At 55.8% G+C, this 27,993-nt stretch overlaps 10 protein-coding genes and 1 non-coding gene across 11 annotated transcripts; 6 read left to right on the forward strand and 5 right to left on the reverse strand.

Annotated features, from left to right (window-relative positions):
* Window positions 1-2,341: 2,341 nt before the first annotated feature.
* Window positions 2,342-3,595, forward strand: P884DRAFT_200910 (Endonuclease/exonuclease/phosphatase; the record flags this gene model as incomplete). Its single annotated transcript, XM_069438322.1, has 1 exon — window positions 2,342-3,595. The coding sequence occupies one exon, from the start codon at window positions 2,342-2,344 to the stop codon at window positions 3,593-3,595; it is 1,254 nt and encodes a 417-aa protein (XP_069297252.1).
* Window positions 3,596-4,062: 467 nt separating this feature from the next.
* Window positions 4,063-6,366, reverse strand: P884DRAFT_300004 (uncharacterized protein; the record flags this gene model as incomplete). Its single annotated transcript, XM_069444728.1, has 1 exon — window positions 4,063-6,366. One exon carries the CDS (start codon window positions 6,364-6,366, stop codon window positions 4,063-4,065), a length of 2,304 nt encoding a protein of 767 aa, XP_069297253.1.
* Window positions 6,367-7,597: 1,231 nt separating this feature from the next.
* On the forward strand, window positions 7,598-9,964 carry P884DRAFT_243931 (uncharacterized protein). Its single transcript, XM_069440346.1, has 2 exons — window positions 7,598-9,638; window positions 9,793-9,964. Exons 1-2 carry the CDS (start codon window positions 7,905-7,907, stop codon window positions 9,886-9,888), a joined length of 1,830 nt encoding a protein of 609 aa, XP_069297254.1. The 5' UTR covers window positions 7,598-7,904; the 3' UTR covers window positions 9,889-9,964.
* Window positions 9,965-10,008: 44 nt separating this feature from the next.
* P884DRAFT_259886 (uncharacterized protein) lies at window positions 10,009-10,425 on the forward strand. The gene has a single exon (XM_069441389.1). The coding sequence runs from the start codon at window positions 10,248-10,250 to the stop codon at window positions 10,404-10,406; it is 159 nt and encodes a 52-aa protein (XP_069297255.1). The 5' UTR covers window positions 10,009-10,247; the 3' UTR covers window positions 10,407-10,425.
* A 158-nt stretch (window positions 10,426-10,583) lies between these two features.
* On the reverse strand, window positions 10,584-11,905 carry P884DRAFT_269982 (uncharacterized protein; the record flags this gene model as incomplete). The annotated part of the gene is made up of 3 exons (XM_069442315.1): window positions 10,584-10,670; window positions 10,810-11,443; window positions 11,769-11,905. The coding sequence occupies 3 exons, from the start codon at window positions 11,903-11,905 to the stop codon at window positions 10,584-10,586; spliced, it is 858 nt and encodes a 285-aa protein (XP_069297256.1).
* Window positions 11,906-12,411: 506 nt separating this feature from the next.
* P884DRAFT_307907 (uncharacterized protein) lies at window positions 12,412-13,200 on the forward strand (the record flags this gene model as incomplete). Its single annotated transcript, XM_069445142.1, has 1 exon — window positions 12,412-13,200. A coding segment is annotated over one exon (789 nt), but the record flags the coding sequence as incomplete, so codon positions are not given.
* A 1,141-nt stretch (window positions 13,201-14,341) lies between these two features.
* Window positions 14,342-14,415, forward strand: P884DRAFT_t97. The gene has a single exon. It is a non-coding gene; the product is annotated as a tRNA-Lys (tRNA).
* A 408-nt stretch (window positions 14,416-14,823) lies between these two features.
* On the reverse strand, window positions 14,824-17,890 carry P884DRAFT_259887 (ankyrin repeat-containing domain protein). The gene has a single exon (XM_069441390.1). The coding sequence runs from the start codon at window positions 17,743-17,745 to the stop codon at window positions 15,070-15,072; it is 2,676 nt and encodes an 891-aa protein (XP_069297258.1). The 5' UTR covers window positions 17,746-17,890; the 3' UTR covers window positions 14,824-15,069.
* A 1,523-nt stretch (window positions 17,891-19,413) lies between these two features.
* P884DRAFT_292300 (glycolipid transfer protein domain-containing protein) lies at window positions 19,414-20,889 on the reverse strand. Its single transcript, XM_069444152.1, has 4 exons — window positions 20,419-20,889; window positions 20,304-20,362; window positions 20,122-20,240; window positions 19,414-20,054 (listed from the first exon to the last, which is right to left on the reverse strand). The coding sequence occupies exons 1-4, from the start codon at window positions 20,564-20,566 to the stop codon at window positions 19,760-19,762; spliced, it is 621 nt and encodes a 206-aa protein (XP_069297259.1). The 5' UTR covers window positions 20,567-20,889; the 3' UTR covers window positions 19,414-19,759.
* A 677-nt stretch (window positions 20,890-21,566) lies between these two features.
* P884DRAFT_292301 (uncharacterized protein) lies at window positions 21,567-24,703 on the forward strand. Its single transcript, XM_069444153.1, has 5 exons — window positions 21,567-21,758; window positions 21,812-21,839; window positions 21,928-22,418; window positions 22,530-24,280; window positions 24,377-24,703. Exons 1-5 carry the CDS (start codon window positions 21,607-21,609, stop codon window positions 24,589-24,591), a joined length of 2,637 nt encoding a protein of 878 aa, XP_069297260.1. The 5' UTR covers window positions 21,567-21,606; the 3' UTR covers window positions 24,592-24,703.
* A 600-nt stretch (window positions 24,704-25,303) lies between these two features.
* P884DRAFT_259892 (uncharacterized protein) lies at window positions 25,304-27,842 on the reverse strand. Its single transcript, XM_069441391.1, has one exon. It carries the CDS (start codon window positions 27,796-27,798, stop codon window positions 25,495-25,497), a length of 2,304 nt encoding a protein of 767 aa, XP_069297261.1. The 5' UTR covers window positions 27,799-27,842; the 3' UTR covers window positions 25,304-25,494.
* Between the last annotated feature and the right edge of the window lie 151 nt (window positions 27,843-27,993).

Consider the following 27,993-nt stretch of genomic DNA (forward strand, 5'->3'; position numbering starts at 1 on the left):
ACTAATAACACGTACCTCGGAATCCTATACCCTCCGTTCTTCCGCCTCTATTTCCTCTAGAGACTACATGCCTCGACGAAACAGCTTAGAACCCCGCTCCTTCAAAAAACGTTTCTAGCGACAAAGACGAGCTAATCGACTAACAGCCGTCTAAAGTTAAGTTTAAAGAACAAAAAGGGCCTCTTTAGTATCGGCCTCTTCTTATTCTATGCGTTTTTGTTCAGATATAATCTTCGTTACTATAAAAAGATTAGCTACGAATATCAAGGCAATAACCAGGCCACGAACAAGCAGATGCTACGTCAGAACCATCGCAAGAACGACCCCAACGCACACACTCGCCACAGCGAGAAGAGCCTAACGCCATATAACAAGCCAAGTTCCGCTTGAAACACCACGAACATAGTATGACGTCCACGCCAGAGGAGTCAATAAAAGAAGCAAGCACGGCGCGCTATTAGGATTTCGAAGATCGGCGCTTAGAGATACGATCTGCTATCTTATCAGCCACTAACAGTACAGAAAAAGGGAAAAATTGCGAGGCATATGTAAGAAAGGATATTAGCGCTATTTAAAACGACCTAAAGAGGGCTTTTGGGTTAAAAGCCTTGAAGGAGGGGCATCGTATCACAGAAATATACATACAGATGCCGCCTAGGCTACCGACACAAACGGGCCAATCAAGCCGAAGAATGATAGACCAATTAGGACAGGATCACACTTGGCAAGAAACGATCCTAGCAGAGGATCACTAGCTTACGACGTGAGCTAGGTAAGCTAGTACGGAGGATCACCATGACCGCTAGTAATCCTAGAATTATATATACATGTAGATAGTCACTTGTTATGGTGGACTCTGGGAGTTTACCAGTGGTAACAATCATAATCACAGTACTTATACCAAGCATTGCTAATTACTGTGAGAGACAACTCTAAGTGTTGTTGTGAACCCTTTGGCTTCACCGAATCCCTCAGACGACTTGTACACTTGTCCCGCACCGTTTACCTTCGTCTGAACCCTTTCAGAAGAAGTCTGAGTTGGGTTTGTCACACCTGATTTAAACCCTATTGAACACGTATAGGCAGCTCTTAAATAGAGGCTATATACGATGTTCCTAGATCTATAGAATTTGAGGTAGAATAGGGTAGATATTGAAGAGTTTACCAAGTGCCTACGGGAGGCGTGGTAGGCTATTAAGCAGGGGCTAATTGACAGGCTAATCTAGGGAATGCTACGTCGGCTGGCCGTAGTCAAAAAAGCTAGGGGGTAGTATATAAAATATTGAAGCTTAGAACCAGGGCTACTATCTAATGTAAATAGTTTTTCTATATAATTTGTGGTTGTTAAGATATCCTATATTAAAGTCTGGTGGTAAAAATGTAGGTGGCTGGGAAATGTGGGGGCGGTCCCGGACTTGTGACCACTTACTGTATCCAGGTATTAATAACAAAGAGGGATAGGGGGATTTGCTGTTGGTTGATTTTCCTAAACATAGGTCCAAAGTTTAATTACCAATCATTTGAGATAGCTGGTCAAGTTGGATCATGCGAGACTACTGATCGATCAACTTCAAGCTGATTGAATTGATGGCCTTTTCTTTTCTCTAATTAAACTCTAGGCAGAAGGTACTTCGAGCCCAGCAAGTGAGTCACTCTTTCCTGCTCAGACGCCGCTATTCGATTTTCTCTCGCCACGAAAGTCATTCGCTCATTATATTTACCTCCAGGGAAAAAGCCGGAGACTGCTTCGGATGTCACGGAGCTCGATCTGCCACAGCTTCTGCACGATGTCCCTCTAGAAAGCCGGAGCAACCAGTGAAGACATTGCAGGGGTATCACCATCTCCCGTATTTGCCGTTAATTATTACCTATTACTTGGTAATCCCTACCTGGACTATTAAGCTCATCTTATGGCTTCCTGTGGCTTGCAATGAGTGGGTTTACTTTTTTTTTTTTTACATTTATTCTTTATGCGAGCCTGGTGTCATCTAATTAGGGAGCGAACCAGCACCCCCAGCTGCGAGGTGGGCGAGGTGGCCCGAGTTTGGGGCTCTGACGTCACCGAGAACGGTATTATCTGTTGCGCTCGATCCTTCCTTTTGCACAATATGACCGCCTGAGGGGATATGAGTTTCAGAGCGAACCCAGCGAGTCACTGCAGCAACCATTATCTGCTGAACAATGTTAGCAGAAGCGTCAGATCAGATCAGGTGCTATGGCGGATCGAGACATTAGCCCACCTCTTGTGAAGCGCAGGAGAGTCGAGAGATCAAAACCTCCAGACACTCAGGTTCAGAAACTGGAACGGAACGATGAAGCCAAATCCGCCTTGCCGATCTCCATGAGATCCCGGCAGACAATACGGATATTTTCATGGAACATCAATGGCATTGCGCCCTATCTGCCACTGCAGTCCACTGCAATCGCTTCCTTTTTCAAGTCCTCAGCCGATCCCAACAAACGGCCCGCCACTAATGATAATAATACTTCGACCCAGCCCGGGTCGGACAATCTCCGCACCTTTCTCTCCCGCCACAACTGGCCCGCGGCGCTGTTTCTCCAGGAGCTCAAGATCCAGCAAGGAAACGACAAGGCGCTCGCCGCCCTGCTCGCATCCCTCAACAGCCCTCTCAATGGGGACGACACGCTCTCCGACAGCCGTACCTACACCCTCGACGGCGTCCTGCCGCGCGACAAGTACAACGCGCGGGGGTTCCAAGGGAGGCTGTACGGCGTCGGCACCATCCTGCGGACCGACTTTGTGCGCCGCCATGTCGCCCGCGTCCGCGAGGTCGACTGGGATCTCGAGGGACGCGTGAGCATCGTCGAGCTGAAGCCGCCACCGCCCGAAGCGAGCACTACCACCACCACCACCACCACCACCACCACCGACAGCAACAACAACAACAACAACAACAACCTCGTGCCGGCAACAACCGTACTGGAGCAAGGCCAGGAAGAGGACGAAAGACACCGAGCGGCCCACCAGAACAAGAAACAGAAGAAGCAGCCGCTGGCCCTAATCAACGTTTACGCCGTGAACGGCTCGGCGGCGCCCTATCGCTGCCCCAAGACCGGCGCCGTCGCAGGCACGCGGCACGACCGCAAGCTCGCCTTCCACGCGGCCCTGCGCGACGAGTGCCTGGCCCTCGAGCGGCGGGGGTTCCGCGTCGTCGTCGCGGGGGACCTCAACGTCGCGCGCGGGCCACCCGACGGCCACCCGAGCCTGCGCGTCTTCCCGCGCCAGCACTGCGCCAACCGCGCCGATTTCAACGCCAAATTCTTCGCCCCGGAGGAGAACCGCCGGGCCGGGGCGTACGTGGCCGCCGCAGAGGAGCAGGAGGAGGGGGAGCAGGAGCAAGAGCCCTTCTTCGACGGGGTCGACGTCTTCCGGGCCCTGCACGGCCTGGAGCGGCAGTACACGTACTACCCTCGCACGCGCGCCTGGGGCAGCAGCTCCGATCGGGTCGACATGATCATCGTGTCGCGCCGGCTGTGGGACGAGGGGAGGGTCAGGGCGACCGGGATCCTGGACACGCCGCAGGAACGCGGGAGGAGCGATCATGTGCCGTTGTGGGTGGAGGTTGTCGTCTGAGATGGGGGCATGTTGAGGATTCCGACTGGGCTTAATTATATTATTAATAATTACTCAATTTATCAGTTGTAGACGCTGATGATGAGTTACATCCCGAGTAGTCCTGTGTCGCGGCCAAGAGTGAGCTAGACCAGTGCAATGTTTAATTATAACTAAAAGCTGATTACAGGCATAATTATTATTGCGTTGGTGAATCGTGAAATCAAAGACGTAATTAATCATTTATATGGCTTGCGTGCCGAGAAGATACCTAAATTATTAATTAATTAGTGATGATGAGCTCCCTAAAAGAACTCTCCGGCCAAGTCTAGTTGATGATCGTCTACCTGATCTTTAAGTATTAATTCGTTGCCTTCTAGGGATGTTGATAGTTCTGACCAGCGGAGCCATGATGAGCAGCAAAGATGCCACAACCTGAAAAATGCCGCCCGTAAAGTACTTCATCCTATCGAATTGTCTCGGACTGATCAGAGGCCAAACCCCTCGACCCCGAGCCAGCTCACCAGCTGGTCGCGCTTCGTCTCCGAGACTCCAAACCCGGCGGTTTGGCGGCCGTCCTTGCCGTCTTGCTGGGCGTTCTCATCCTCTTTTGGTTCTGCGGCGGTGGAGGCCGTTGCTTCGTCGATACTGTTTGTCTCCGCGGCCTTCCCGTCCATCTCTGCCTGACCACAACACGAACCGGCGTCCTCCACCTTGATGGCGCCGTTCGCGTTCGTTTCCCGAGTCCCGTCATCCTCCTCTGGACCACTATCACCACCACCACCACCACTACCACCACTCCTACCCTTTGCAAACATGCCGAAGTCGGGCCAGTCGCCACGACAGCCCCGATTCATCCACTCGACCCACTTCCTCACTCCCTCATCTTTCTTGACCCACTCGTCCAGGTTGTCACGGATGTCCAGGATCTCGTCCACCACCTCGCGAGGCGCCAGCCAGCAGCGAGGAAACCGGCTGCCCTCTTTGTCCCCCAGCGCCGAGACGGCATCGACTCTCCCGTTCTTCTTCTTCTTTTTGTTATTGTTGCCGTTGCTGTTGCCGCTGTTGCCGTTGCCGTTGCCCGCCTGCTCCCGGGCGTGTCGCTCGTCGCCCTTGATGCGGATCCAGCGGGTCGAGAGGACCTTGAACCAGCGGCCGTCGGCGCAGTTCTTGTAGACGAGGCCCTCGCCGCGGCGGAGCTCGGCCCGCGCCAGCAGCGTCTCGTGCCCGCGCGCGACCGAGTGGAGCGTGTGGTAGCCCGTCACGGGCACGTGGGGCAGGCCGTGCCGCCGGCAAAACGTCTCGACCTTGCGCGGGTGCATGCGCGTCGACGAGCGCGTGGTCGCCGACGTGGTCGCCGCCCAGGAGGAGGGCGAGAGGTCGGTGATGGAGAAGACGAAGAGCTCGTGCTCGGGCCCGCCGGGCGTCTGCGGGTAGGCGTAGGGGTTGCCCTGGACCGTGGCGCCGACCAGCTCGGCCTGGACGGCGACGCTCCGGCCGAGGGAGGGCAGGATCCGGTGCAGGCCCTCGGCGATGGCCGTCGCCCAGTAGGAGTGGGTGTGCGCTGAGGCCGAAGACGCCGCCGGTGCCTCCCTGGCCCCCGTCTCGCACGGCAGCAGGTGAGGGAGCAGGTCGCGGGTGCGCGTGCACACCCCCAGACGGCCGTTCGGGTGGACGGCGTACTTGAGGAAGGTGTGCTCGTTGGAGGGATTCAGCGGGGGCAGCCGAGGCAGGTCGATGCCGGCGTCGTGCCGGACAAAGTAGACGGTCATGGTGGCGCCGTCCAGCTTGACGGACTCCTGGAAGATAAAGCGCTTGTACTTGGGCTTGATGAAGAGGTTCGGGCAGTTCTGGACCCGCTCCATGTCGGCCTTGATGATGAAGGACGGCGGCTTTGGGTTCGAGGTTGGGAACCCGTCGCTATATTTTGCGATTTGGGCGTCGTCGGACTGAGCCTTGGTCTTTCCGTTTGCGTGCCCAGGAATGCGAGCGTTGTCGTCCTCTGTCTCGAAACCGGTATGATATTCGGCGTCCGAATTGCGGGTATCACAGGCCGGGCTCTCGATTACCGGACTGGCATGGCTCCCGGATTCAGGGAAGCTCTCCCATTTCCTCACTCCCAAGTCACGCGAGAAATCGATCTCACGGATCATATCCGTGAACTCCTGCTCACTCATCTCCATGTTTCTCCAGTGCAGGTCGCCGACCTTGGCATCAATGTCGGGGAAATCCGAAAGGTGAAAAACGTGTCCCTGCGAGACGACCTCCTTGCCGCCCGCGCGAATCGCCCAGGTACCAACCCGGTAGCCGACCTCTCCCTCGAAGGTGATGGGGTTTCCGACCTTTGCGAAGAGGTTTTCGAACCTAGAGCGAGCGGGGAGAAATGCGTCAGGTTCAAGGAACAAGACGTACTCTCCGGCCTCGAATCTCTCTTCTTCCCGTTCCTTGGCCAACACCTTCCAACCGTCAACAGCAAGGAGTTGATAGGTGTCTTTGATGGTGGTGACAGAGGCAACACGACGGACTGTTACCAGTTTGCGTTGGTAACTGGCAGTGGTCGATTCAACCCCCACAACGGAAGAGGTCTTGGACTTCCGTTCTGAGCTTACTGTTGCCATGGGCGGTTCCCCCACTTCACCCCTGGTACTAGGTCGCTTTTCCATGCCTGCGACTTCCTTGGCGTCAGATGGAGAGGTCGCGGAGAGCCCGGCATTGGCGCTGAGGATGGCTGCCTCAAGCCAGCTGCGTATATCGGCGGTGTTGTCCTGGGCACTCCCGGCACGGGGACTCATGTTGCTGTGGTTGTGCATAGACACAACCTGATTTAGCATGATTGCAGACGAATGCAAGTGCTTTGTTGCGAAGCAAAGTAATTATTATTTGATGCCTGGTTGTGTAAGCAATGGTGCTTACAAGTGCGGACTGAAGAAGTGGAAGCGGAGAAGGAGGAGGAGGAGGAGGAAAAGCAAAGTGCAGAATTGAAGTGATTCTCCAGCCTTGAAAGAAGGCAAGAAAAAGGAATCTGAGTTGAGAATCTTGGTTAAGAAGTGTTAGGCAGGTGACCTGAAGGAAAGAGAATGGGACTGGGAAAACCTGGCACGTGTGCTCCAGCATTCAGCTCTTTTTTTGATAACTGAGGGTAATTATTTAATTGCTGCAGGCAATGAGAAGATAATTAGACTCTAATTAAGAGAAGATGAAAAATCATCAATTAGACAATGCCACAGACGGGAAGTAATTATGTGAGGAGAGGTAGAAAGAAAAACAGAAGCCTGTCCAATAAACAAGGAATTTGTTAAACAGTTGAATGCACTTTGGTAAGCCTCATACCTTGCCTATGGTGTCTCGTGAACGAGCTGCTACTCCTGAAGAATAAGTGGGGGACCAAGCAGAGGCTAGGGAGGTGCCCGTTCCATTCAATGCCGTGCGCAGGCTAATGATTAATTTTTGACGGTATCTCCCAGCCGGAAGATTAAAAAGAGCTAAGGATTTTTTTTTTTCAGAGATCAAAAGCTCGGAGCGGCAAGTGTGGGATGTTTCTGACCTCCAGCCTGGATTACTAGATTACTGGAGTGTGGGCTGCTTATGATAGAGGGATGTATGAGATAAAATACAAAGACGCGACTCTCAACGCGGGCTTAGTCCCATTAAATAGGTAGGCTAGAAGATCTTGAAGCCAATGCATGCACAACGTCAGAATCAAGTAATTATTTCCTGGTCAAAAGTTCTGTTGCGCTTCTGAGTCCTGCTACTTCGTAGTTCCTCCCGAAATGTGCATTAATATTATGCATTCATACATGACCAGCTTCCCTACAGAGAGTACGTACCTCTCTCTCTATAACTAATCCGTAGTTGGCTTCATGTGCATGGGGGTGCGCGGCTGGGCTGAGGAGGCGTGATTACGTAACTGGCTCGGCGCGCCCCCGGCGCATTGCTCCAGTCCTATGGAATCCACTAACGTTAACCTCTTTCTCGCTTCGAGACCCACCTTGAGATGCGTCGCGTTTTGTCCATGTATCAAGCGAGGAAAGTGCCATCGCCAAAACGCAAGTCGCAACTCAATCACGCCCAAGCATTATCTGCCTACCCCCCAACGATTGGCATCTGAACTGCACGCCTTCCCGTTCGGACTCGAACATACTAGTTGTGACCGTTTCCCAAATCTGTCGTCAATTGCGCCAACCGTATCGCTGTGCTCCATCCATTCTCTCTCTCTCTCTCTCTCTCTCTCTTTCTCTAACTCACTTTCTCACCGTCGTCTCGACTCGGCGCAAAAGAGCGACCGGTATGAAATAGCGCGATACCGCCGACGCAATTTCTCGATTCGACAATGGCGGTGCGCTCCGAGTCGCAGCAGGCGATATTCTCATCTTACGCGCCTCGATTGCGCACGTACAACAATGCCCTCCTTCAGCCCCTCATCCCCGGCGCCGCCCCTTCCAACCCCCTCGCTCGCACCACTAAGCGGGGTACGACCATCATAAACTACGCCGAGGACGGATACGACGATTACGACGACGATGAGGATGACAACCGCCGCCGCCCTACCGGCCTGCGCAGCCAGCGCCGCGACGACAGCGCCAACAAGGTCGACCCCAGCGAGAAGGTCGGCAAGGACACGTCCGAGCCGGTCGAGGTGCAGGGCATCTACCGCGACTGGATGGGCAAGATGCGGCCTAACAGGTCAGATGCCCAGAACTACGTCCAGGCCTGTCTTCCTCTCACCCTGATCCCCATCCGCATCGATCTCGACATCCCCGCCTTCACTCTCCAGCCCCCACTGCCCACGCCGGGGCCGGTCGACCTCAACCATCCCTTCTACAAGCCCCAGGAACAGACGGTACCGTACCGTCTGCGCGATACCTTCCTGTGGAATCTCCACGAGACCTTGATCACTACCGACATGTTTGCCACCCAGCTCGTCCAGGACCTCGACCTGCCCAACCGCGCCTCGACCATCGCCGAGATCAGCAAACAAATACGGACCCAGCTCGAGGAATACGCTGGCGTCGCCCTCCATCCTCTGTTTCACACCCGCACGAACCGCGCGAACAATGCCCAAGAAGCGCCTTCCAAGGCGCCGGCCCGGCCCGGCTCCTCCACACCCGCGCCCAACCAGGCCGCTAGTCGCGCCGACACGCCGATGGGCGGCAGCACCATCCCCCAAACCCCATCCCGACTCGCCGGGGGCACGTCGACTCCGGCCGTCGTCCATACCAGCCAGGGCGAGGTGACGGCGGCGGCAACTCCATTGCCCCAGGACAGCGCGACGGCGGCGGACAACGACCCCAGCCCGGACGACACGTACCGCTGCATCATCAATCTCAACATCAACCTCTCGTCGCAGGTGTACACGGACAAGTTCGAGTGGTCACTCCTGCACCCGCCGGGCACGGCCGAGATCTTTGCCAAGCAGACGTGCGCCGACCTGGGCCTGCACGGCGAGTGGGTCCCCGCCATGACGCACGCCATCTACGAGGCGGTGCTCAAGTTGAAGAAGGAGGCGTGCGAGGCCGGCGGTCTGGTCGCCGGCTGGGCGGCGGCCGGCGGCGGCGCGGGCGAGTTCCCCAACGACGCGGCCGTGACGGCCGGAGGCGAGGGGGCCGGGTGGCGGTACGACCCGGAGCACCTGGCCGACGAGTGGGAGCCCAAGCTGGAGACGCTGAGCAAGGAGGAGATCGAGAAGCGCGAGGGCGACCGGGAGCGGCAGATCCGGCGGCTGCGGCGCGAGACGGCGCGCTTCAGCAGCAACACGGGCATGGCCGGCGGCGTGCCCATCGGCTTCGCCTTCTCTGGCCTCATCGAGCAGGAGGAGGAGCAGCGGATGGGCCGCGGCGAGCGCAACAAGAAGAAGAAGCGCTTCCGCAGCCTGTCGCCCGCCCCGGCCGCCTGGCGGTCCGGAACCCCCGCCGGCCGGGGCACCCCCGCCGGCGGCGCCTCGGGCGAGGGCTACGGCGGCGGCGGATCCCTGACCGAGGCCGAGAGGTTGAACTGGCGGTGCAGCCACTGTAGGGTGTGGGGTACCAGTGTCTGGGCGGTGAGGGACGGGCCATTTGGGCCGAGGGTACGTTCTAGAGTTTATTCCTGCCCCTTCCCTCCCCCCTTTTTCCTCTCCTCTCTGCTGTCTTTTTCTTCACTCTGTTCTTTACCGGATCTTCCTTTTCATATCTTCCCTCGGTCCTTCCTGCTGTTGAGACTAACCCTTGAACCACGCACAGTCCCTCTGCAACAATTGCGGGTTCTTGTACGAGCGCGACCGAAAGCTACCCCGCGGGACCAAACTGCTACACGCCGGAGACGCCCGGCCATTCTAGGTGGGTGGTCAGGGCTCCAAGCCAGATTCGGCCGCAGCCGCAGCCGCAGCCGCCGAGGCGGCAGCAGCAGCAGCAGATCGGCTTGTAGCTACCCCCCGCAAGTCGCGCCGGTTGGCGCGCGAGCCGTCGTTCGGGGCCAGGTAACGCTACGATGGACTATGTTGGTGGTGGCTAGAGGGTTCATACCGATTTTTTTAATCGCTTAGGACTGGCGTCATGGAAGGAAGGAGGTAAGGAAAGGGAAGGATAGGATGGCTGTTGATGGGGGCAGTGGGCGTCGTGTCTCGACGAGATACGTCCCAGGCATGTCTGGTGTTTGTATGCTATAAGTAAACAGGGAGTGGTGGTGTACTTTCTGTATGGGCGGTCCTGGTGTTGAGACTAGTTGTTGGTTAAGGTCGCCGCGAATCAATCCATGCAGTCGCGACCCCCTTCATGTTTACGTCCACTACGTTGCATCCCTGGACAAGAGCCGGATTCTGTGGTGGCCATGGGCAGGTGTTGTGAGTGGCTCATGAGTGGAAGTGTGCCAGCGCCACCCTTTTTTAGCGTTGTTTCCTGTCAGCTGGCCCCCAAAACTACCTTTTTCATTTCCTGGCTCAGCCAACACCTCTTTAATTACCCAAATTACGACAGTACGAAATGCCAGGAATCGGAAAGGCTCAAGTGCCCTCTCCTGGTTCACGTATCGCTCCTCACTCTAGGACAAAGATATATGAAAGCAAGGCTGGGTCTTGATTCCAGTCGGCAGGCTCGGCCGTTTCGAGCGTAGGGTTCTGAAACTATTAGTCGAGGAGGTTCTGTGAGAATCGATTTGAGTCCCAGTGTTAGAAGTTGCTGCACGGCACCGCTTGTTGCTTTCGAGAGAGCTACAAGTCTGGTTCAAGAGAGAGGAACGAAAGATGAGAGTAATGTACTCACCCAGTCTGGCGCCGTAGCGCCGTCAATGATATCTGACATGACATCGGCGTAGGGGAGCTCGGGACCGGTGAGAGAAGGCGGAGACGAAGACGACATGTCGGCCGTCAACGGAGGCGCAGGAACGGCGTGGTTTGGCGTCGTCGTTGTCGTCATGGCCGCCGTGGTCGCTGATAACAGCGCTTCCGCATTCTTCTCCGACAGCTTGCGGAGCATCAGGTCCAGCGCGAAGGTGGCGGTGTGCGCCTCGGAGGAAGAGAGCATGCCCATGCCGGCGCCAGTGTCTGCGCTGGTCGCCGCCTCCGCCCAGACCTGCCTCGACGTCTGCAGGGCGCGGTACGCCCGGGCAGCGAGCTCCGAGCCGTCGTGGTTGCCGAGCCGCCGGCGGATGGACAGGTCGAGGCAGAGCACCATGGCGGCCAGCAAAAAGTCGTGCGCGACCAGCGACACGGCCAGCATCCAGCGGTGCTCGTGCAGTCGACCCCCCGGCCGCGCGGCGGCTGGGCGTCGCAGTGCTCGGACGGTATCATGCTGGGGAAACCCCATCTGGAAGGACACCAGGGCGTCCAGCCGGAAGAGGTTGATCCACACGCGACGCCGCATCTCGCCCTCAAAGGCCGTGATGTCGGCCGTCGCGCTGGTGGTGGCCAGCGAGCATCAGGGAGCTAGGGTGCTCAGGACGCAATACTTCTTTCTGGAACTCGTACGGGTGAATGATGCCTAATTAATCATATCAGATCGGGTCGAATTCATGATCATCAGGTCAGCCAGAGTTCTCGGTAGGTTTGGTCGCGATGTAACCCACCCAAGACCATGAATCGAGAGTTGAAGCACTGAGACAGCAACCTGTCGCAGGCGGGCCGGGGCGGCAGGGACCCGAGTAACTCGTTGAGGCTCGTGACACCCAACCCCAGGCTCAACCCGGAGCTGGCGTCGGGATTTCCCGAGCCAGGTTCGCAAACAGTCCCGTCTCCATCACTCTAGGGGAGAGCTTGGGGCGGCAGGAAGGCCCCTTCTGGCGAGAGCTGCTCCCGAACTTCGCGGATATCTTCGAGGATCGACAGCCAGTGACTTGGGTCGACGTAGTTGACTTGGCCATCGTGCGTCTGCCGCAGCCGGGCTGCTTCCGGCTCTAGCCCTTTCAAGCTTCTTCTTCTGCTCTGGCACTCCTGACTGCCGTCATTTATTAGACCGGCTCCGAGGGAGGTATCAGTGTGCTTTGGTTCCTCAGCTGGGAACCTGTGTCCGTCGGTCCGCTCCCGCTGCTGGATGATGAGGTCCTTGGTCGCCAATGAAGAGACGAGGGCCTCAAGTCTCCTCAGGCGTTCTGTGAGATTCTGTGCCTTGGGGATGTTCTCGCCACGCCGGACATTGGTCGCGTAATGGCACGACGAGGGCTTGTGTCCTCGAACACAGCTGTCGCAAGGCGAAGCTCGATTAAGTGAACGCGTGCGGAGCGGCGCGGAGATATTATCCCCGTGCTGCCCTGCAATCCAAGTTGTGCTGGCTGTGCTGCTCGGACGCCTGGCGGAGCTGATGGCGTAATTACCCTCTGGTCTAATCGGCGATCCTTCGTAGCCTTGGCAGGTACTCATTCCACAGGAGCTGACAGCAAACCAGCGACTGACGCGGGTCGGCGTGAGCACGCTCATCATGGCGGTACGGAACCTGGACAAAGCCGAGCGGGCCAAAGAGGAGTTGCTGGCCTCGACCGGGCACGACCCCGACTGCATCCAGGTGTGGCACCTTGACATGGACAGCTACGGCTCGATCCGGGCGTTCGCGTACCGGGCCGCTTCGGAGCATGCGTGCCTCGACGGCGTGTTGGCCAACGCAGGCCTCACGATCGGCACCTTCAGCACTTCCGGCGGAGAGGAGGGAGGGGTAGGCGGCCACGAGCGCACCGCCAACGTCAACGTCATCGGCACCCTCCTCCTCGGCCTGCTCCTCCTGCCCACGATGCGCGCCTCGGCCCGGCGCACCGGCTGGCCCTTCCGCTTCGTCATCCCCAACAGCGCGCTGCACTACTTGGCCCCGCTGCGCACGCTGCAGGACTGCCTCGCCCGCGGCGACGACCGGGCCGCCTTCGACGCCAACAGTTTCTACGGGCGCTACTCGCTCAGCAAGCTGCTGGTGCTGTACGCCGTGCGTGAGCTCGCCGCCCAGTGCGACGCCTCGGCCGCTTCGGCTTCGCGCGCTGGCGACGGCGGCCCCCGCCGCCTCTTCATCTTCAACACGCCCAATCCGAGCTACTGCGTCTCCGGCCTGGAGAGGGAGACCGGCAACTCGCTGTCCGTCAGGACATTCCAGAAGCTTCTGGCGCGCACCACCGAGGAGGGCAGTCGTACCCTCTATCACGGCTTGTTTGCTGGTGACGAAAGCAACGGGCAGTAATTATTTGAACAACCGCGACGTTCAAATGTGAGCTTCCTCTTATTCTTCTCCTTTTGATGCCTTTCTTTTGTTTCCCCTATTTTCTTGTTTTTATCTTTCCCTTCTTTTTTTCCTTTCCATATTCTGTCTAATTATTAGGTTGGTTGTTTTGTTTTCGGTCGATGAAAAAATTATCGGCTCCTTTGCTCGTTTGATCGGCAGCCAACGAAGTGCTGACACCTTTGCACAGCCCTGCGTGCCACGTTACAAACGATTGGGGACGTCGGATTTAGAAAAAGTTCTTCGATCTCTTGTCGACATTGGAAGAGATTCAACCGGGTATTTCGTCAAATATCTAGATCGGTTTGCTCCAGGTGTGTGACGGGGAAGATGCGAAAAGGAAGTAGCTTAATTAGGGCTTGGGTGGTTGCCGAATCAAACATTGTCTGTCTCATTCACATTTTCGACTGTCGTTATTCGCTGACTTTGTGCGAGACGGGTGAGCTGCCAGACACTTAAGGCACCAAGTAATTACCTCAGGCACATCGCCCTTCTTGCTCTGCGACACGGCGGGCCATTCTCAAGACCCTCTTGTTCTTGTGCCATGTAATTAATTTATCATCTATCGTCCATACAAGCTTTCGCTTTGAAAGTTTGAAGGATTTCTTTCGCCTCGGACAGGAGCCAAAGCATTACCTCAATTATAGTTCAGCAGGAGGGATAGAAGCCTGATAGCACGCGAGCGAAATGATTTAGGCCCGGAAGAGTGCTCAATCCAACTAGAAGTTCAACTGACTTCTCGCCCTTGGAACGTCCTGTCAGTGGGTTGTGAACCTACTCGAAAGCGCGCCAATTCCCATAAAAAGAATAACAACCTCGTCCCCTGGGTAGGACAGTTAAATACTAGGCAGCAATTGCAGAAAATGAATATACTATATAAGTTGGCTGTGGTGTCCAAAAGCTGACGATTAGTATTAGAAAATTAGATTTGCCCTCCCTTATTCATGTTCAGATAACATCTTCCGTCGGCCGAGAAGAACCTGGAGGAACTATTAAGAGTTATACTCGGCTTTAACAACGCCGATGGAACCAGTCCTTGCACACATCCGTTAGGAAAACATCAAGACAACAGCTCACCCTGAGATACTGGTTGTCTCACGTAGCCGGCGTGGCGCAATTGGTTAGCGCGTCAGACTTTTAATCTGAATGTTGCGAGTTCGAGTCTCGCCGTTGGCGAAGAGGAGTGTGGTTCTTTTTTCTCGCTTTCCTACACTCTAGAAGTCCTCTGCCAGTTCCCTCTTGTGTATTTAACTTCCTCGTCTCATTTCGTATCCCCGCTCTTTGGCTCACTTGCTTAACTTTAACGCTATTTCTTCAGCTCAACCCCCTTTTGGTCTGCGTCCATAGGCCAACCGATGATCGCCGTGCAATCAACGCAAAATCATGAAAGCTGCTTCGTTAAGTCCTTGATAAATATCATATACATACCATCGTCAAACCTGTCAATTTCGTCAATCGCTGAAAGGCTGCTGTTTTGCCGAGTGAAGTTACCTGGTGCGCATAGATAGATACTCGATCCATAATAATAATACCCGTGCGTGTCCCTGTCACGGCCGTAGACGAGACAGAAAAAAAAACGAAGGGGAAAAACGGAGAATCATCATGATATAATACTCGCTTCCCAGCCCATAGGTACCCAAACCCAGATCCTGCAGCAAAACCTGTGTCAGTACTCACTAATATATATATCGCACCTTCGTCGTGATGGTGTATAGTCATACCGCAATATGGGTATAAAAAAGAACGATAACCCCCCCGGCTGACCCATGCAAAAGAAAAGAAATAACAGGACGGAAGAGAGGTTGAGCCCCCTCGGCTACTACCTCCCATTTACGAATACTCCTCTATCACACCCTCCGGGTCTTCCTCCCTCAGACCAAGCCGCTGGATCTCCTCGTCCGTCATGATGCACTTAACTCCGACTCTCTGGACGACGCCGTCCTGGAGCTGCACGCGGAGCCCGAGCTCGCGCATCACCACCTGGCGCAGCTCCTTCTTGTCTGGGTCGTTGTCGACCTTCGCGCTGGCGATTTCCTTGAGGATGTCCCAGGGCATGCCGCCGCCCGCGCACTTGCTCAGCAGGATCTTGGCCGTCTGCAGCATGCTGATGCCGGTGTCGGGCAGGCGCGGCTGGTCCCACACGCGCCGGATGAGGGCCACGACGGGCGGGTTCGGGCAGTCCACCCCGCCGGCGGGGTCGGCACCCTTCGCGAGGAGGAGCTTAAGGATGGTTGGGTTAGGGTTCTGGCTGGCCCGGTGGACATAACTAAACCTAGACCGGGGCGCGATGTCGGGCAGCGCGTAGCGCGACAGCATGTCCTGGACGATGTCGACTCGGTCGTCGCGGATGGCGAGGTCGAAGGCGGTGAGGTACCTGCGCTTGACGAAGCGCCACTCATCCTCATCCTCGTCGCCGTAGAGCTCCTGGAGGAGCTCGTCCGGGGGCACGAGGAAGGGGTCGGCGACCTCCTTCATGAGCGCCATCGCGATGCCCAGGTAGTTCTCGCTCACGGCGATTGACAGCGGCGTCCGTAGCTCCCGGTCAAAAACGTTTACCTCGGCACCCCGCTCCAGGAGGGCCTTGACTACCTCGACGTCGCCCCAGTGGCACGCGAGATGGAGGTATGTCTGGTCGCCGTGGAATCTCGGCTCGCTGATGGACACGCCGCGGCTCATGACCGCCAGGCTCAGCTCTCTGTTCTGCTGCATGATGGTCTTGAGCAGCAGCATCTCGTTGGTATAGACGGGCCGCCCAAAGTCCATCATGCAGTTGAACGTCTCGATCTGGTTCCACGGGTCGTTCTGCTCAATGATACGACACAAGTAGTCCTTAACGTCGGCGTCCGTTACCTCGTACACCCTGTCGGCAAACTCAAGAAGGAGCTTCAACGCCTTGTAGTTCCCGCACGAGGCGCAGCTCCTAAGGGCCTCCTTAAGCTTGCCCTCGGTGAGATTGTTCCTGTCGGCCACCTTCAGCATCGCCTCGAGGACGTCGTCCTCCGCCCACCGGATGTGCTTGATGGCAGTATCGAGCGGGCTGCAGTTCGGCTCCTCTTCAATGTCCATGCGGGCGCCGTGTCGGAGCATGATGGTCGCGATCTCGGGCACTTCACCGCGGTGGTCCACTCGTAACGTGACGGCGTAGCACAGGGGCGTCCGCCCGTTGCGGTCCTGCGCGTTGATCTCGGCGCCGCACTGGATGAGGGTGGCAACGGCTCGGGGCTCGGCGAGCTCGCAGGCAAGCATGAGCGGCGTCGCGCCACGGTGAGTGCGCACGTCGAACTGGGCGTTCACGTCGGCGCCGGCTTCGACCAGGGCCCTGATCAGCGTCACACGGTTCCCCTCGAATTCGTCGTGCTTAACCGGCGCGTCGTCCATGTCGAAGAACTCGGCACGCTGCAGCATGCAGTAGTACAGCGGCCGGAAGTCTCGAAAGTTAGGTATGTGGCGGTGCGGATCCGGATTCGCGCCGATGCTGACGAGCCGGTGAGCCACGGCAAAGTTGCCTCGGAAGCACGCATTCAGGAGCGGGGTGTGGCCGTAGTCGTTATGAGCTTCCAAGTCTGCGCCCAGGGCGAGGAGTTTTGTGATGGTGTCCCGGATGTCGGCCGAGTCGCGGGGGCTCCAGATCTCGGCGACGTAGTGTAGCGCCGTGTTCCCCCAGGCATCGCGCTGGTTGGCGTCGAGATTCATGTCGTTGAGCGCCAACAGCTTGATGACGGGAATGAGCCCGTTGGCGGCGGCCGAATGGAGGGCCGTGTGATTGTGCCCTTCGGACGCGTCCAGCTCGAGCGAGGCGCCGCGGTGGATGAGCAACTCGGCGATCAGCCGCTCCTGGCTGCACATGGCGGTGTGCAGGGCGCGCCAGCGAGGCCATTCGGAGAGCCGTCGCGAGGGATGCCTCCCAGACTTGAGCGACTGGCATTCGCAGACACGGTACGAGGGTGCGTCGATGTCCGCACCGTTGTCGAGGAGCCATTCGACAATGTCCCGATGGCCGTTCTTGGCCGCGAGGTGGAGCGGGGTGCAGTACGGCTGCAGGCTGGGGTCGGGGGGTTCCTCGAACAACTCGGCGCCTGCATCGTCAGCATCGCCGTCGCCGTCGTTCTCCGTGTCGCTGGTGGCATCAGCCTCGCCAGCCTTGCGCGGCAGAGGCCCCGATGCGTTCAGGTCGGCGCCAGCGGCGAGCGCGTGCTTGAGGGTGCCCAACTGTCCGTTCTCGGCGCCCCAGAAGAGGCACGAGGCGTTGGCGAGATTGACATTGTTGCGATAGATGACAGGATTGATGATGGAGTGGAACCAACGGTTTGTGCGCCCAAGAGCGAGGCGGTCCTGGAGGTCGAGCAGCTCGTCGATAAGCAGGACGATCTCGGCTGGTAGGCCCAGAATCGGCGCCGACAGCGCTTTCTTGGTTTTGCCCTTGCAGGCCTTGCCGTCGGGCTTTTTCGTCTTCGCCTTGGCTGCCGGCTTTTTGAGCGTTCCTGTCTTTCTCTGCGAAGAAGCCATCCGGGTCGGGAGAAGGCGAGGATAGGCGATGTCGCGCGTGTTCGGACAGAAAGTTAGCGATGGTTGAAGTTAGGCCGGGATTATAGCTCAGAACCCGCTGGGGCACGGGCGGGAAGCCGCGGGGCGTTTTGTGGGGGCTGCGGAGGGCGACAGCAGTTGGATCAACGTCTTCTCCACCGTGGGCGGCCGACGCCTGACATGCATGCTGCACCCAGCCTCGCCCGACTTGGAGACCTCCCGGAAGCCTGGAAACGCCTTGTTTCCTTGTCCGGCCGGGCTGCAAGGGTCTTTCTTCTTCGCCTCTTCTTGCTCGCGCGATCGGCGAGCGGTAATCGCGTCAACCCTAATGGTCGCAAGGTGATCGACCCGAATTATTCGTTCCAGATTTTTTGCCGCCTTTATGCTGCCGCCGTGATTTTGCATGACAAGGCCGCTTATTTAGGCCGCCCCAGCGCCCGTTTTTTCGTGCCCCGCGGGCTCGCCACAGGCCTGCTAACTTCTGTGCCACTTTGCGCGAGAGCGTTGGATCAGACGAACCAAAGAGCCCCGGGCATTGGGCTAACCAACACAACCAGACACATATCATACCTACCACGATCCTCTTCTGCTGCTGCGCAACTCTTTCTCATCTGCATGTTGGTGCCTCCATTTCTGCAATATACAGCTCTGCCAAAGAACTCTTTTCGGAAGATTGCCGCTGTCATGTTCGGCGGCTGCAAGGCAGCAAGAAGGCCATGTGTGACGGGTCACGACCCGATCTCGCGAAATGTCCTGCTTTCTGCAAAGCATCTGTGTCACCGATAATGTATGTACATACATACAGATGAATCGATGTATCGATGTGGGGCACCTTGATGTGGTGGACGATGGTCAGGCAACGGGAAGCCAACGATTGGGCTCTGTGGACGCCTACGACTGCAATCCAGCCAATGCTGCTCCTTACCGGCTGGAACTCGGGAACTGGGGGCCCCTTAGTTACAGTTTCGGGCTCCTGATGTCGGATGGCCGACACTGGCCGCCGTTGACTCGACGCTTATTAGCGAAGGAAACCTCTCGGAGATGCGAGGGTACTCTTGACGCACACATGGAGTACGGATTACAGATTGCATACGCTTGCTTAATCACTTCCCAACTCATACTGCGTTGGGGGTTGGCTGGCCGGCACCAATCCCAGGAAATTTCGGCATGACGGCATTTGAGATCTTGTTAGAGTGCAGGTATCGGTCCCCCTTTGCTTAGATTCGTAGATCTATGCCCTTGAACATCGTCGTCAACCATTCGAACGCGCCAAGTCTGTATCAACGTAATGCCAAGATACAACTAGAGTCGTTCGCGGAAATAGCTGGGGACAATCGAAGGGCGTTCCACATGCATCTCCGTTCATGTGAAACTCCAGGACCGGCTCAGCTTTGTTGACGGCGATGCGGAACAAGCGTGGGGAGGTGTAAGACGATAGCAACCAGTGATTCCGGGGTCTGGCGTCAAAGGGGATGCTTGATAGAGAGCTTGCACGACACCGCCAGACAGTCCAGCTGTCTCATCATGGCAAGAGTGGAATCGCCCGGAGGAAGGTCATGTTCGGTTAAGCCAGGGTCAGGGCAACGCTGAGGGCAAGTCAGATAGCGTCGCTGAGTCTCCCACTATCTGCGAAAATTCACAAATCCTTTGCAGTGACATCCATGTCCCGAACGCTCCTCCACACACATTCCACAATGTGGTATCAATATGTGGAATGCATTCGCCCTGGAGGTGGTATGTGTGCAAGGCAGCGCACAGACGAGGACTGTGAGCTAACTTCGGAGTCAAGGGCCATTGGGTAGGCATCTCTAAATCGCTGTTGAGAACATGAGGTCAACCCCGGTGCTGTAGCTGAGACAAAGCCCCTACGCAGTTGCATGCATGAGCGTAGGCTCGCTCCCAGACTTCATAATGGCGAGACGTCGAGTTATACGGCAGCTACTCCATGTGCTATCTGAAAGGACACTTGTGTTCGCGTGTTCCTGTCGTCCCCTGTTTACCACTTGGCCTCCTTACTCTCGAGGAAGGCCTTGAGGATGGCGACAATCTTGTCCAACGCCTCCAAGTACTGACGCAGCTCCTCCTTAACCTTCTCCTCGTCCGATCCGAGCTTGGAGTAAAAGTCGTTGCGGTATGGGCACGCGCTCATGGCGGCGCTGAAGACTGGCTTCACGAGGAAGCTGTGGTGCGGCTTGAGAGTGACGCCGTATGCATCGCGGAAGGAATCGGCGAGTTCTTGATCATGCTTGGCCAGGTTCTGGCTGAGGGCGATGCAGGTAAACTCGAGGCCTCTGTAAGGTAACCGGTGTGTCAGTAAGCATGCTTCCCGTCCGGCGGGGCAAGGGTACAGTATCGCACCTGACGAGCCAGAGCAAACCCTCAGTCGCAGTGTGGGACTTGGTCTTCAACTCGTTCCTCACAAGGTCCTGGATATTCTGAGACTCGAGGGGCGCCGCAAGCTGGCGTTTCCTGATTTTCTGCGCGGAAAGGACATTAGCTCGTCGATTGGGACAAGTAAACCAACGTCAGGGACGACCCACCTCAACGTTACCCATCATGTCCTTCTTGACCGGCGAAAAGGCAACCGAGCCGAGGAGGTCTTGCATAACATTAGCAAACTAAACACTGCTTCTCTTGGTCAGGGAGGATTAGTACCAAACATGGTGGTCAGGGACTCGGCGGCGTCGAGGAACTCGGTGGTCGAGATCGCGTTGCCATTTTCGGCGTCGATCGGCACCTTGGTGAAGGAGGCCTTGAAGGTGTCGAGGATGGTACCTCCTTCAGGAATCTGGACGGCGGCCATGGTGTTTGATGGATAGCAACGCGATGTTGTCGAGAACAGCAGGTACGTGTTGTTTTGGGGTTGAAATAGGAGGCGGTCAGCTCGTGGCACACTCCACTGCTTCCGTCCCGCCCGACGAAACCCTGAAACCCGCCAACAAACAAGCGCCCCGCCGCCAGTTACCCCGCCCCCGCAGCCCGAGTACCATCATGGCTCCAAATACATCTTGTAATTGGCATCACGTGTAGGATATAGGAACTATGAGTTTGATCGTGTAAGCACGATAAATCGTCGCTTGGATTTCCGGGTATCATTATTGTGCCATGTTGACCGAGAGTAAGTCGGGCTGGTCGGAGAGAGCATGCGAGAGTGCGGAGCGCAAATGAGATTGGAACAGTTAGTCTGGACGACAAGCGGATCCACTTGTTCATACATGGATATCCAGTCGTCAGCTCAACCCCATCACACCAGTCCGTGGCGGTAGTTATGGCCCAAGCTCACCTGGTTACTCGGTGAATGTGCGAAACACAGCGTTTTCTGATCCGGACTCATATCTTGGAACAACAGCCCTGAGATACCGGCTTACAGGCTCTAGGATTCGGCACCTTGCTTTTCTTAGTCACAAAATCAAAAACCAGTATCTACCCGGGATCCCTTCCGATCCCACAATGTCAGCTAAACAAATTACTTCGTACAATCTCGGCCTCGTGACGTCATGCACGCCAGCTTCCTTCCCCAAGACTTTTCCCGCGAACCTGTGTGAATGAAATTGCTTGTTCCCCTAGCAATTCAACGTTGGTCCTAAGAAAGAGCAGAATCTCGGGTATCGTACCTTTCCATCGGCGCAGGAAGCCTTGGACAACCGCCACAAGGCACGCCAGACCACCGTTCAAGACCTCGACCGAGACATCTGCACGCTACTAGTCAACATTATAAAACGTAGCTCGCGTGGCTTCTGCAGATCCATTTTCCGCTGGCCTAAACTACCCCATAACACAGGGACATCTCGATAATAGAAGACGAAAAAAAAAAAAAAAAACTACCGAACGGGCATTGCTATAATGGAAACTAAATCAGCGCCCGGAGCCGGAGAGAGCCATAGCAAACACCATGAGCTGGGGCACAAGCTTAAGCTCCCCTTTCGAGAGCTCAAGGACAAGCTCAGTCACAGCAAGCATCTTCATGACGCCAAAGTTCACCTGATTCAGCAGAAGTAGGCTTCACAATTCTTGTGGCCGGTCGGATGCTATGCTGACACCCCGCAAGGCACAAGATCGGCAAGTTCGCAAATCTGGTGGGACTACCAACTCAGAGTTCAAGCACTTGTGTCTCGTTTGCGGCGGGAGCACGGCCGTGTCCTGACTAATGGAATCTGTCGCCAGTTCAACCCCGAGCATCGACATGACGAGGAGCACGAGAAGGCCTGCGATGAGAAACGCACCAAAATCGGGGAATCACACCGCTTCCAGTCGTACTTCCCCGAGCGGGACGGAAACATGGTGAAGTGGTATGTGGATGGCAGGGATTACTTCTGGGCAGTATCTGTCGCGCTGGAACAGGCAGAAGAAACCATCTACATCGCCGATTGGTGGTTGTCGCCAGAGCTATTCCTCCGCCGTCCTCCCTATTTCAACCAAGAATGGCGTCTTGACCAGGTACTCAAACGACGAGCCGAGGCCGGCGTCAAGATCTACATCATCATATACCGCGAAGTCGAGGCCGCCCTCACCTGTAACTCGGAGCACACCAAGCATGCGCTCCAGGCACTGTGCCCCGAGGGCTCGCCCGGCTTTGGCAACATCAAGGTCATGCGGCACCCAGACCATAATGTCCTTGAGAACGCCGCCGACATGACCTTTTACTGGGCTCATCAGTGCGTCGCGCACCCTGCAGTTTTGCCTTGGACTTGCTCAGTGTTCTGCGAGGCTGGCACCCATATGTTTGAAGAAGAGAGCGATGGCTGACCTCAATTTTCCTACCGTAGCGAAAAATTCATTGTCATCGATTACAAAATGGCCTTCATTGGCGGTCTGGATCTCTGCTTCGGTCGCTGGGACAACCACCAGCATCCGCAGTCTGATATGCACCCGGAGGGCGTGACCAACGAGTTGTGGCCGGGCCAGGACTTCAACAACAACCGGGTCATGGATTTTCAGAACGTCCAGGACTGGAAGGAGAACGAGCTGAGCAAGGAGGATACGGGCCGCATGCCGTGGCATGATGTCGCCATGGGCGTGATTGGGCCGTGTGTCTATGACATCGCCGAGCACTTCGTGCTCCGTTGGAACCTTGTCAAGAGAGACAAATACAAACGGAACGAACGGTTCGAGTGGCTTGAGCTGAGGGGCCGTCAGGGTGAAGACGAGGATCTCGTCGGAGTTCAACGGCCACGCCACCCTGTCGGCGGATACCAGCTTCATCCGCTGACTCCCCTGGAGACGAAACGAATTGAGAACTGCGGGAGCGTTCGCGCCCAGATCGTCCGGTCCAGCGCTGACTGGTCCAGCGGCATTCTCACCGATCATTCCATCCAAAACGCCTACAGCGAACTCATCCGCAACGCAGAGCACTACGTCTACATCGAAAACCAGTTCTTCATCACTGCGACTGGCGACCAACAAGCCCCAATCAGGAACACGATTGGCAGGGCCATGGTGGATGCCGTGCTAAGAGCTGCAAAGGAAGGCCGCAAGTTTCGCATCATTGTTCTTATTCCTGCCGTGCCAGGGTTTGCTGGCGACCTGCGAGAGGAGGCAGCCATAGGCACGCGAGTCATCATGGATTACCAGTACAAGTCGATATGTAGAGGCGAGCACAGTATTTTCGGCCAGATCAAAAAGGAGGGCGTCGACCCAACCAAGTACATCTTTTTCTTCAACCTTCGGTGCTACGACCGCCTCAACCGGACGTCGGCCGTCAAGAAACAAGAGGAAGCATCAGGGGTCAAATACCGCGACGTCCAACGTGCACATGCAGAGGAGGTCATGGGCGAGGGCATCCACGGAACCATCGACGCCGAGGGTGGCCGCGATTCACACATGGGCGAGAGGCGAGAGCAAGGCCCGCAACGGGGCACTGTCCACGGGGAACTGAGAGACAACCTCGAGGAGGAGCGCCGGCCTGACGATGTCGTCCGCAAGATGGACGCCAGGCGAAGGTTCGAAGGCGCCGCTGACGGGGAAAAGTCCAAAGTAAACCATGTTGCCAGCGTTGCCCACCACGCCATGGCCGGTCAAGGACCCGTCTCCGAAGTGCCTTGGGACGGCGAGGAGGATGACGAGGTGAATCACTGGATCCAGGAGGAGCTGTACATCCATGCAAAGCTTCTCATCGTTGATGATCGCATCGTCGTCTGCGGGTCGAGCAACCTGAACGACCGCAGTCAGCTGGGATACCACGACAGCGAGCTCAGCATTGTCATGGAGGACACCCGCCGCTTCCAGTCGACCATGGATGGGCAGCCTTTCGAGGCTGGGTGGCATGCGGCCACGCTGCGGCGGTATCTTTGGCGGGAACATCTCGGGCTGCTCCCACCGCAAGAGCTTGACGCCAGCAACGACCCCAACGCCCAGCCGCCGAGTGATGACTCGCCGAACGATGCCTGGGACCGGGACGACTCGTGGAAGTTTGTCGAGGACCCGCTGAGTGACGAGCTCTGGGACATGTGGACCGGGAGAGCGACGAAGAACACCGAGTTGTTCAGGCAGCTGTTTCATGCCGACCCAGATGACCATGGTGAGCCCCGCTCTTCTTCTTCTTCTTCTTCTTCTTCTTCTTCTTCTTCCTCCTCCTCCTCCTCTGGCATCCACGAGACACTGACGCTAGATACAGTCAAAACCTTTGATGACTACAACGGCTTCTTGCCGCCCAAGGGCGTCAAGGCAGGCCACATGTTTGATCGCATGTTTCCGGCGCACGAAGTGAGGCAGAAGCTGGATCAAGTTAGGGGGCATCTGGTTTGGATGCCATTGCAATTTCTCAGGGACGCCGAGATGGCGGAAAGGGGACTCCAGGTTAACCAGTGGACCGAGAGCGTCTACACCTAAGTGACAACGAGCCAGACGTCATGGGGATCGGCACTCGTTGATGAGGAGATTGCGTTTCACTTTTGTCGAAAAGCAAAAACGACGCCGCAATTGCCCGCCAGCAATTGCACCTAAGTATCAGGTATTCTGACAACTTTGATCACGCGCCGTAACCAGCGCTCTCGACAACACAAATATATTCAACGCAAGCAAGTCAAATCAACGCAAATCCAACGCGTATAGGACCAGTTCTTAACTTGTTATATTAGAGTTGCTCGGAATACCAGGGTTAGTACTAAATTGCTAACTTTCGCGACAAGCTCGTCCCACAAGTAATATAGTGGTACATCAAGGAGTAACATTCCATAGAAGGAGAAGCGGCTTGCTCAAGGGAATGCTGATTATCCCAGAGCTGATCATCAGTATTGACGGCGAGGATTATATAGAGTACTGTGTCTTGACAAGATTGTATGAAGAGCGTTGTAAGGAAGTGTAAAGAGTCATTACAGATTACGAACCAAAGCTAGGATAAAGATTTTTTTTTTTTGAATAAGTCGTGACGGTATGCTGTCATTTTGGGTAGCTTGACAATCTTAGGCGCTAGGTCATAGCAAGGTACAACCGGAGAAGAGGAAAGGGGAAAGACGGGGGAGCGCTTGGTTTTCGGCTTTGATAAAGGGGCAACCCAGACATTAATATACGGGACAATAGATGCAAATGGTTGTCCGGTACCGCCTGACTCAATCCACTTCGCTCAATATAGCAAAAAGGAGTAGATTAGGAACGACTTGATTCAAGAGGATGCATCACAACGAGGAATTAAAACACTAATCATTCCCCGACTGCTAAAATACATGAAGCCAGGAGGGACCTTTAGACTGTTGCTTCAGAACATGTCGGATCGAGCTAGCTCGCCGGCGGTCTTCAGCCGCTCGGTTGATTATCACCGAAACGAATCGAAACGTTCTTGACGACATATTGCAATTCCTTCTCCAGTTCCTTCTCGAACTCGCCATTTCCTTGTTTCTGGGCTATCGATCCGCGCTTCCTCTTTCGACGTTGGGTATTCGGGCTGATTGAGCCGAGAGGTTGGTGTAACATTGCCCTCTCAAAATCCACCACCATGACTCTGTCGTTAGATGCATCATATAACAAGTTACGAGGCTCCGCGTCACAATGGAGGACACGTAGCCGATGAAGTTCGGTATATGCCTTCGTTGTCAAATGTATGACCGATGACTTGGTGATCTTGTCGACGTATTTCGATAGGGGCTGACCGGCCCAGCTAAGAAGTAGGAAGTGCTCAAAGTCATAGCCATCAAAATAGTACGGCAGAACCAGATCTATCAGGCCAACGCATACAGGAACGTGCTCTCCCTGTATATGGCTAACCCGGTCGTAGATGGCCTTCTCATGTCGTAGGCGCCAGAGGTTTTCCGTCTCTACGCCTTTAGTAACAAGCGTATAGCCGTAAGCTGACAGCCGAATCTTGAAGAGCAACCCGACAGCTCCAGATAGGCTTAGCGGAATGCAGTCAGGTTCGGGACCGCGGTCTTTAGCCAACTGATCGCGAAGGAGACGTAGGAAGTCGTCTTGGCTGATGTGTTTTGGCCCATGTCTAGTAGCATTAGGACAAGCGTGGTCTTTGGATTCTCCAGATATAACCCCACGGAGGCATTGATGTGTGCAGTATGGCGCATCTTGTATTCTTTGTCGTATCTCCCTGCCCTGACTGGCCTCTTTCTTGTCATGCTGGCCGGCCTCTTTCTTGTCATCCCGGGCCCGGTTTGTGCCAGAACCTGTGCCAGATATAGCAGCCTTCTTCTGGGAGCGACTCTGCCGATCTGCGCTCGGAGAAGGAGTGGCACCTTCTTCTTCTTCATCGTTACGAGAAATCATCTTGGTGTTGCTCTGCCTGCAATACGAGTGGGTCCGAATCGGCGAACGTGTGAAGCCATGCCAGCGCTGGGGCTTGTATAGGGAAGCGCGGACTTTCTCTTTGCGGACTGATGGGGGGATTTTGCTGAGGATATCGTCGTACTCCATGGCCCAAGTATCAAGCTTGTTGGCAGCGGCGTCATACCATGACAGGGAAGGTTGCGCCGTATAGAGTGCCTGGATGATAAAGGCGAAGACTTGTGCGATAGCCGTACGGTGAAGTCTGTTCTCGTCATCATCGAGAACGTCTTGATTCGGCACGCACAAATAATGGTAGACCACAGTCGGGTCATCCGGTATATGTAAAAAGACAAAGGCCTGCCCTGTACAGACATAGCCGTACCGAATGCCCTTCGCGACCATGTAGGAGAAGAGTTGGGTGATGACGGCAGCAGTGAGCGTTTTTGCTGCGAATACAAAACCACTGCCGTCCTTGTTGATCACGTCCCGCTCCGGTTGAATTTCGGACGCCAGGCCTGTAGCTAACTCTTCGATGCTCAGCTTGTGCGGTGCCTTGTATTCGATTGCTAACGCAGGGATATGTGTGCCATCCGATGTTCTGTATATGCAGAACTGGTCTGCCTGGCCGCGGTTACCCTTCGAAAGACGGGCGCGTTTGCGGGCCGGTGCGGACGGCGTCCGTGCTGCCTCCCCAGAGAGGGAAGCACTCTCCGAACGTTCAGAGACACTGTTTTCGATGGTGGCGAGCTTCGTATGACTCTCAAATATCACGGTCCCACGTAAACCCAGCCGATCGCGAAGCAGCGGGTCCTCGTATACTGCCTCAACCAACTTTTGTACTGCATTCTCAACGGTTTCACGCTCGTAGTACCAAAGTCCGTATTCGCTGCTGATAGGTTGGATCACGGACTGTACATAGTCTAGCTGATGTTTGGATGGAAATACTCGACGGGAAGCGAACGAAGAGTCAAATAGTTTGTCCCAGATCTCCTCTTGTTTTGCCGGAAAGTCATCCCATCGAAGGATCCGTCGAGGATAAACTCGGCCGACAGGATCGGTAGTGTCGCCTTGGGTGGTCAAGGCAGGATCGGTAACCACCTTTATATTAAGGCTAAGTTTGTGACAAGCCTCAATATAATCCGGCAATTGCAGCGGCTGTGATGCTTTCGCGGCTTCTTCTGCCTCTTCGCGTCGGCGTTGCTCCTCTTCGCGTCGGCGTTGCAACTCTAATAAAAGACTCTCAGCCTCTTCGCGTCGACGTCGTTCCTCTTCGTATAGACGCCGTTCCTCTTCAATAGCCAGTCGCAATTTCGCAATCTCGTCGTTCATTGTGACGCTGTGGATGGATAGATGCGGAAATCAACAATCTTCGTAGATCTGCTATGGAGTTCGATGGAGGAAGAAGAAAGAGGCTGACCAGGGCCACCCTGTTGGAAGATGTGGGTGGGTAACTCTGGTGGGGCCGGGAACCCAGGGGGCCCCGGTCCGATGCTCGAGCCTTGGTTAGAAGCCAAAGAAAGGCGT

Source organism: Thermothelomyces heterothallicus (genome assembly GCF_042370625.1).
Source record: "Thermothelomyces heterothallicus CBS 202.75 unplaced genomic scaffold P884_scaffold_12, whole genome shotgun sequence".
NCBI lineage: Eukaryota > Fungi > Ascomycota > Sordariomycetes > Sordariales > Chaetomiaceae > Thermothelomyces > Thermothelomyces heterothallicus.